The sequence below is a fragment of the Otolemur garnettii genome, unplaced genomic scaffold, assembly GCF_000181295.1.
Source record: "Otolemur garnettii isolate 467f Iridium unplaced genomic scaffold, OtoGar3 scaffold00003, whole genome shotgun sequence".
Classification (NCBI taxonomy): Eukaryota; Metazoa; Chordata; class Mammalia; order Primates; family Galagidae; genus Otolemur; species Otolemur garnettii.
In genome coordinates this window covers 35,467,303-35,476,839 of record NW_003852398.1, presented here as the reverse complement: position 1 = coordinate 35,476,839, position 9,537 = coordinate 35,467,303, and the positions used below count along the sequence as shown (strand labels likewise).

General features: G+C 37.1%; 1 protein-coding gene across 14 annotated transcripts in view; it reads left to right on the top strand.

The window, feature by feature from the left end:
• LOC100954037 (ankyrin repeat and KH domain-containing protein 1) overlaps window positions 1–9,537 on the top strand; it is a 172,935-nt gene that overhangs the window by 61,683 nt on the left and 101,715 nt on the right. For all 14 annotated transcript variants that reach the window (XM_023515894.1, XM_023515880.1, XM_023515893.1 and 11 more), the window contains exons 8-9: window positions 8,542–8,779; window positions 9,103–9,294. In XM_023515894.1, the coding sequence (XP_023371662.1) occupies window positions 8,542–8,779; window positions 9,103–9,294 (430 nt within the window). The remainder of the gene's footprint in view (window positions 1–8,541; window positions 8,780–9,102; window positions 9,295–9,537) is intronic.

The window sequence follows — 9,537 nt, the reverse complement described above, 5'->3', positions numbered from 1 at the left end:
TGTATATATTTTATTTTTTGGTTGCAATTGTCATTGTTTAGCTGGCTGGGGCTGGGTTTGAACTTGTCAGCCATGTGTATGTGTCTGGCGCCCTACCCACTGAGCTATGGGTGCCACCTGTTATTTTTCTTAATATAAAAAATTTTCAAACCATTGTTGTATTGCTGTATTTCTAAATGAGATGTCCTTGTAGGCTTGTTCTACCAAACACATACTGGTATTTCAAAGTACATTATAGGAAAAAGTCTGAGCTAACAATCTAAACAGATTAGCAATGGAGTATTTAATATATTTATTTTAATGATTCTCCTAAATAAATATTTTTTTCCTAATCTGAGAAGGTTTATGAACTAGACTCTAGCTATAGTCTTCTAGACTATATCAGGAATTTTTTTTTTTTTTTTTTTTTTTTGAGACAGCTAGAGCTATCCCCCTGGGTAGAGTGCTATGGCATCATCGCTCACAACAACCTCCAACTCCTGGGCTCAAGCAAGTCTCCTGCCTCAGCCTCTCAAGTAGCTGGGACCACAGGCACCCACCACAATGCCTGGCTATTTTTTGGTTGCAGCTGGCATTGTTGTTTGGCGGGCTGGGCTAGATCTGAACCCGCCACCTTAGGTGTATGTGGTTGGCGCCTCAGCCACTTGAGCCACAGGCGCCGAGCCAGGAATTTGTTTTAAATAAGCTGTTTTCCATGGGCATGGTGGTTCACTCCTGTAATTTCACATTTTGGGAGGCAAAGGTGGGAAGATCATGTAAGCCCAGGAATTCAAGACCAGACAGGGCAACCTAGCAAGATGCTGTCTGTACAAAAGAAAACTTAAAAATTGGCTAGATGTAGCATCTGTAGTCCCAGCTACTGGGGAGGCTGAAGCAGGAAATTGCTTGAGCCCAGCAGTTGGAGACTGTAGTGAACTGTGATCACACCACTCCAGCCTGGGCAAGAGAGCAGAACCTTGTCTCTTAAAAAGACAAAACACTGCTTTCTCAGACTCCTAGAAATGATGAATAAAATATAATTCTTTAAAACTGGGTATCACTCATGTTCAATAAACCACAATAAAGTGCCAAATCTTAAATGTGTAGCTTGAGATTTTATACCTATATATAAACATATGAAACAACTTACGGTTCACTTAAGTCCCTTCCCAGTCTTAAGGAATAACCATGATTCTGACTTATATTATGATATATTAGTTTTCCTGTTTTTGAGCTTCATATAAATAGGATAATACAGTAAGTATTCTTTTTTTATTTTAAATTTTTATTTGAGACAGTTTTGACCTGTCTCCCGGCCTAGAGCACAGTGGCATCATTGTAGCTCACTATAACCTTGAACTCCTGAGCTTCAGTGATCTTCCTGCCTCTGCCTCTCAAGTAACTAGGACTATATAGATTTACACCATCATACCCAACTAATTTTTCTATTCTTTGTAGAGACAGGCTCTGGCTCTTACACAGGCTAGCCTTGAACTCCTGACCTCAAGTGATCTTCCTGCCTCAGCCTCCCAAAGTGCTAGAATTATAGGCATAAGCCATTGTGCCTGGCTTAATAATACAATAAGTGTTCTTTTTGGTCTGACTTAATCCACTAAACATTACGCATGTCAGGGTGCTCACATTGTTCTACTTTATTATAGTTTGTTCTTTTTCATTTTTGTGTAGTATTCCATTGCATAAATATGACACTATTTCTTTATTAAGTGTGTTATGAAGGCCATTTGTATTGTTTCCAGAATTTAGCTATTAAGAATGAAGCTTCTGTGGACATTCTTGGCTATGTCTTTTTTTTTCCCCCCACAGTTTTTGGCCAGGGCTGGGTTTGAACCCGCCACCTCCAGTATATGGGTCCGGTGCCCTACTCCTTTGAGCCATAGGCACTGCCCATTGGCTATGTCTTTTGGTTGACACAAGTGATTGTTTCTGTTGAATATATATCTAGGAGTAAAATTTCTATTTTTAGTTTTTTAAAGTTTGAAGATTTACCTATTACCTTTCTTTCTTTTTTTTTTTTTTTTGAGACAGAGCCTCAAGCTGTCCCCCTGGGTAGAGTGCCGTGGCATTACAGCTCACAGCAACCTCCAACTCCTGGGCTCAAGCGAGTCTCTTGCCTCCGCCTCCCAAGTAGCTGGGACCACAGGCGCCCGCCGCAACGCCCGGCTATTTTTTGGTTGCAGCCGTCATTGTTGTTTGGCGGGTCCAGGCTGGGGATTCGAACCCACCACCTTATGTGTACGTGGCTGGCACCTTAGCCTGTTGAGCTATAGGCGCCGAGCCCCTATTACCTTTCTGTTAATGTTTCCTAGTTTGATTTTCTTGTGATCAGAGAACAACTTTGTATGATTTCAGGTTTTTAAAAAATTTCTGAGACTTGTTTTATGGCTAGGATGTGGATATATATTTTATGGGCCCTTGAAAAGGTTGTATATTTTGCTGTTGTTGGGTGGAGTATTCTCTAAAGGTTAATTAGATCTGTAGTTCCCAACGCCCAGTGGCTGACCAGTACCGGCCTGTGGCCTGTTTGGAACCAGGCGGCACAGCATCACCACCTGAGCTCTGCCTCCTGTCCCATTCCTCTCCGCCAACCGCAGCTGGCAGCTCCCCCATATCTGTGGAAAAATTGTCTTCCATGAAACTGGTCTTTGATGCTAAAAAGGTTCCAGTCTGTGGTCTGTGCGTGGCCTGTTAGGAATTGGTCTCACAGCAGAAGGTGGGTGGGAGTTCAGGGGGGATGCTTCACGTTTATTCACAGCTACTACCCATGGCTCGCATTACCACCTTAGCTCCGCCTCCTGTCATGAACAACCTCCCTTCCCCCTAATCTGTGGAAAAATTGTGTTCCCTGAAACGAGCCTCTGGTGCCAAAATGGTTTGGGACCCCTGAATTAGATCATATGAATAGTTATATTCTTTCAGATTTTCTTTCTGATTTTGTTCTAGTAATTGTTGAGAGAAATGTTAATATCTCCAGCTATAATTGTGGATTTGCCCATTCTTTTATAGTTTCACTTTTTTTTTTTTTCTGTTTGGCACATACAGTTTTAAAAAGTACTGTGTATTTTGGTAGGTTGACCTTTTTATTATTGTGTGAGATCTGTCTGTGGTAATTTTCTTTGCTCTGAGGTCTCCTTTATTTGATATTAATGTAGCTACTCCTGCTTTCTTTTGATTGTTTACCTGATAGATATTTTTGTCCTTTTCTTTTAGCTTGCCTATAGCATTATGTTGAATAATATAATATAATGTTCTTATAGATAACGTACCATTTGGGTCATGTTTTTAAACACACTCCATCAATCTCTGTCTTTTATTTGTTTTGCTTAGACCTACACTCTACATTTAATATAATTACTGATGTAGTGTTCTGATTCTATGTTGAAGTTTATTTTTTCATCCATTTTCCCCCTTTTTTCTTTGACATCATTAATAGTTATTTTGAGATTCTTTTTTGCTAACGCCTATATTTGATTAACTCTTGGGATTGGTTTTGTTGATTATTTTATATTTTGATTGTAAGTCACTCTTTTCCTTCCTCTTATAATGTCTATTAATTTTTTATTATAAGCCATTCATTGTGGATGATACCTTTTAAGGGCTCTGTATTATGCTGTCCTCCTTTTAAGACTGTTAAATTGGCTCGGCGCCTATGGCTCAACCGGCTAAGGCGCCAGCCACGTATACCTAAGGTGGCGGGTTCGAATCCCCAGCCCGGACCTGCCAAACAACAATGACGGCTGCAACCAAAAAATGGCCGGGCGTTGTGGCGGGCGCCTGTGGTCCCAGCTACTTGGGAGGCGGAGGCAGGAGACTCGCTTGAGCCCAGGAGTTGGAGGTTGCTGTGAGCTGTAATGCCACGGCACTCTACCCAGGGGGACAGCTTGAGGCTCTGTCTCAAAAAAAAAAAAAAAAAAGACTGTTAAATTTTGTTTTAGCAAACAGTTGAATTACCAGTAGATTACTTTGATCCTGGTGAGGCTTGATACTCACCCTACTCTTATGGGTGTATTCCTAGTTCCTATGGATGGCCTTCTATCATCTCAGCTGGAATCCTGGGATATTCCCCAAGGTTTATCCATTTTGATTGAGCCAGAGCTCCCAAGATTTCCAGACTTTCCTGGAATCCCACCCTTGGCACACTCAACTCAAGAGTTTGCCCAGGTAACTGAAGAAATTTTTGTATAGATTTTTGGGGACTCCTTTTCTAGGTTTTTTTTCTGATACCGTACCCCCACTCCCCAAGACCTATCCTGACTGTCTTGTATTTTGATCTTTGTTTCCTTTGCCCTGTGAAATGGTCACTCTTTGTTTAGGCTCTATGTCCCATTGCTTAGGGAAGAGAAATAGGTTTGGAAGATGCCCATGGGGAGAACGCTGAAGTAAATGTAGTGTTCGTTTCATGTACTATTTTCAGTGATGATTGCTTTTGCTTAGTTGCTGTCCACAGCTTCCAGGCAGCTTCTCCTACCTCCTTCTGACTTTTTAGAGTTGTTCATGTTGGGAGAGCAAGCCCAAATGCAGCTAAGTACCTAGTACAATTCCTTTTTTTGTGTGTGTATTCAAAATATCTTAATGGAATCCATAAAGAATCTTAAAATGTTCAAGTAAATTGAAGTAAAACAATTTATTGGGAATCTGGAAGGACTAGGCACAATTATAGTTACCTAAAATTCTTATTTTCTTTTTAATTCAAAATGCATTTCAAATACCAAATATCTCAGTTACAGTAATTTGGTTAAAATGTATTTTATTTTACATATATTTGAAATATTAGTAAAACTAACATCTTAACATGGAGTCTTCTGTTCTTGGCATTGTGTCAAAAGTGATTAAAGCTGGTCTGGGCATTTAGTTAAGTGTAATGAAACTCTTGATGGAAACTAAAATTTAATAAGATTTCCTTAAATTCTTTTTAAATTTTTTTCATCTTTTTTTTTTTTTTTTTTTAAATTGCAGTTTTTGGCCGGGGCTGTGTTTGAACCCACCTCCTCTGGTATATGGGGCTGGCACCCTACTCCTTGAGCCACAGGTGCCACCCTCTTTTTAAATTTTTAATTTAACTTTTAGAAGTTTTTAATTATTATGGGTACATAATAGTTGTATATATTTAAAGGGTACAAATGATGTTTTGATACAGGCATATAAATGTGTATTAATTAAATCAAGGTAATTGGACTGTCACCTCAGGCATTTATCATTTCTTTGTGTTAGGAATATTTCAGTTCTACTCCTATAGTTATTTTAAGGTATACCTAACTTGTTGATTATAGTCACCTTGTTGTGGTATCAAATACTGTTCATTCTATCTAACTATATTTTTGCACTCATTAACCATCCCAACTTTAACCCCCTTCCCTGCTACCCTTCCTATCCTCAGGTAACCATTGTTCTACTCTTTCCCCCCGTGAAATCATTTGGGTTTTTTTGGCCAGGGCTTGTTTTGAACCCACCACCTCTGGTATATGGGGCTGGTACCCTACTCCTTTAAGCCACAGGCACTGCCCAAATAATTTGTTTTTAATATTTAGCTCCCACTTATGAGTGAGAATGTGCAAGGTTTGTCTTTCTGTGCTTTGCTTATTTTACTTAATAAAATGTTCTCCAGTTTCATCCATGTTGTTGCAAATGGCAGGATTTCATTCTTTTTATGGCTGGATAATATTCCATTATGTGTATATACCATGATTTCTGTATCTGTTCATTTGTTCATGAACACTTAGTTGATTCTAAAGCTTGGCTTTATGAATAGTGCTGCAATAATAATAGGAGTGTAGTTATCTTTTTGAGGTACTGAATTCCCTTCTTTTAGATGTATATCTAGCAGTGGGATTACTGGGTGATATGGTAGTTCTATTTTTAGTTTTTTGAGGAAATTTTATGCTGTTTTCCAAAATGGTTATACTAATTTACATTCTCACCAACTCTACATTTTCTTTCACCACATTTTTACTGGCATTTATTATTGCCTGTCTTCTTGATAAGTCTTTTTAAACAGGGTAAGATAATATCTCACTATAGTTTTGATTTGCATTTCTTTGGTGACTAATGATGTTGAACATTTTTTCATTTACCTGTTAGCCATTTGTATGGCTATTAAGAAATGTCTATTCAGATCCTTTGCCCATTTTAAAATCAGATTATTTGATTTTTTTCAACTATTGAGTTGTTGGAACTCTTTATGTATTCTAGTTATTAATTCCTTGTCAGATGGGTAGTTTGCAAGTATTTCTCCCATTTTATGGGTTATCTCTTCATTTTGTTGATTATTTCCTTTGCTGTGCAGAATTTTTTTTAGCTTTATGTGATCCCATGTATCCAATTTACTTTGGTTACCTGTGCTTTCATTTTATTTAAGAAGTCCTTGCCCACACTAATGTCCTGAAACATTTCCCCAATGTTTAATTAATTTCATTGTCTCAAGTCTTAGATTTAAGTCTTTGATGTTTGTTTATGGTCAGAGATAATGGTCTAGCCATCTGCATATAAGTGCACTCTTATTGAAGAGACTGTCCTTTCCTCACTGAATATTCTTGGTATCTTTATCAAAAATAAGTTCACTATAGGTGTGTAGATTTCTGGGTTCTCTATTCTGTTCCTTTGGTCTGTGTGTCTGTTTTTATGCCAATACCATGTTGTTTTGGTTCCTACAACTCTGTAGTATAATTTGAGGTCAAGTACTGTGATTCCTCCAGATTTGTTTGTTTGCATCAATCAGGATGGCTTTGGCTATTCTGGGTCTTCTCTGTTTCAGTATAAATTTTAGGATTTATTTTTCTGTTTCTGTGAAGAATATCACTGGTATTTTGATGGTGATTGCATTGAATCTGTAGATTGCTTTAGGTAGTATGGACATTTTAACAGTATTGATTCTTCTAATTCATGACCATGGACTATCTTACCATTTTTTTCATGTCCTTTTCAATTTCTTTCATCATTATTTTATAGTTTTCATGATAGAGAACTTTAACTTCTTTGGTTAAGTTTATGCTTAGGTATTTTATTTTATTTGTAGCTGTTGTAAACAGGATTACTTTCTCGGTTTCTTTTTCAGATTGTATATTGTTGGTATATATAAATGGTACTGATTTTCGTCTGTTGATTTTGTATCCTGCAACTTTACTGAATTTAAGTTTGTTTAGTTTTATTTTTATAAATCTGAAGGTGGCTATGTTTATTAGTTTCAATTGTCTTTTTCTAGAGTCTTTAGGTTTCTCTAGATATAAGATTATATCATCTGCAAACAAGGATAATTTGACTTCTTTCATTCAAATTTGGTTACCCTGTTTCCTTCTCTTGTCTGATTGCTCTAGCCAGAACTTCAAGTACTCTGTTGAATAATAGTCATGAAAGCGGGCTTTAATTAAATCTTAAATAAAAAGAATTATTCTACCTTGTAAAACTAATTTTTGTACTCTGTATTTATTTTTCATTAGCAATATTTTGGTCATTTTTGAAGTATAGAGCAACATAGCATCTGATTTCTGAAATTAAGAAAGAAGATTTATGATGATAGAAGGATAAAGTAGATACCCTTATGTTCCATGAGAATGTTTTATTGTTAATTGCTTTACTATGCAGGTGGGCCCATCAGAAAATTATTTATAAATATTATTTTTATTTTTACATTTTTATAAAATTTGTTGCGTTATTACAACAAGCTAGTGTAGTGTAGTGAAGAAAAGTATGGGGTAGATTCAATCCACAGGGATTTGGTTACATAATCCTGAGTAGTTATTACTTCACAGAATTTGTTGTCATCTTTTACCAAGTCTTTGTTTTTAAAACAGATCTAATACAGTTTCTACACTTGAGTATGATGCCTAAGTGTAAGAGTATGGCTACATTTGATCTGGCAGTAGTATAAACTAATTATTTTGATGTACTATTTACTATGGTATTAACAGTTTTGAACCTCAAAAAAAGTAGAAATTCAAAATTATTTAGAAATTGTGACTGTGTGTCACAGTCCAGCTCTTTTGGTGAATTTTGGCCTTGCTCAAAAGTAAAGTAAAATAATTTAAAAATTATTTTTAAATAATATTAATGCACTTTTAATTTTTTATTTGTCTGTTGATTTTGTATCCTGCAACTTTACTGAATTTTAAGTTTGTTTTGTTTTGTTTTTATAAATCTAAAAGTGGCTAAGGTGCTGTGGTCTCAGCCTAGTTCACAGTAAAACTCCTGAGTTCAAGTAATCCTCCGGCCTCAGTCTCCTAAGTAACTAGGACTACAGGTGCCTTTTGTAGTGAGGGGGCCTTGTTCTTGCTCAATCTGTTCTGGAACTCCTGAGCTCAAGGGATCCTCTCACTTCGACCTCTCAGGGTGCTAGAATTACAGGCATGAACCACCATGCTAGACCCTTTATATTAATGGACTTTTGATAAGGCTCAGATGAGCATGATAAGCTAAATCTTCTAATCTTCCTTTTTGCTTTCTTTCTTTCCTTCTTTTCTCAATCTCTTGCTTCTCTTCTTGCACTTAAAAAAAAATCTCAAAACAAAAAAAAATTCTCTCTTGCTTTACTTCTAAAAAATCTGTACACAGGATGGACATGTAGAGGTGGCACGTTTGCTTTTGGATAGTGGTGCTCAAGTGAATATGCCGGCCGATTCATTTGAATCTCCACTGACACTAGCTGCCTGTGGAGGACATGTTGAATTGGCAGCTCTACTTATTGAAAGAGGAGCAAATCTTGAAGAAGTTAATGATGAAGGATACACTCCTTTGATGGAAGCTGCTCGGGAAGGACATGAAGAGATGGTAGCACTACTCTTGGCACAAGGTAAAGCAGTTTTACTACTCTTAAAAGAAATCAGTTTGCTTTGGATGTTTTTGTCTAGTACCGGTGAAGTTTATTACAACTAACATATACATTTATATAATTTTGCATTGATGACAAAATAAATTCTTTTTTAAAAATTATTTATTTATTAAGTCATAAACACATAGATCATGTATACATTAGACAAAATAAATTTTTAACACAGTAGAAAGGACCACAGAAGCAGAGAAAATAGAGATGATTATCACTCATAATTCAGAAAAGTAATATCTTTATTACAAGTCTCTTACAAATGGTTTTATATTTTTTTTATGTTTTCCCAGGAGCAAATATAAATGCTCAGACAGAAGAAACTCAAGAAACTGCTCTTACCTTGGCTTGCTGTGGAGGATTTTCTGAAGTTGCAGACTTCTTGATTAAAGCAGGGGCTGATATAGAACTTGGCTGCTCCACACCTCTGATGGAGGCATCTCAGGAGGGACATCTGGAATTGGTTAAATACTTGCTGGCTTCTGGTATGTGGTTTTAAGAATGCCTTCTAGCTCAGAAAGATAAATACAAATAATAGTTTACTTAAATGTGGAATCTAAAGACATTGAACTCGGCTCGGCGCCTGTGGCTCAAGTGACTAAGGTGCCAGCCACATACACCGGAGCTGGCGGGTTCGAATCCAGTCCGGGCCGCCAAACAACAATGAAAGCTGCAACCAAAAAATAGTTGGGCGTTGTGGCGGGTGCCTGTAGTCCCAGCTACTTGGG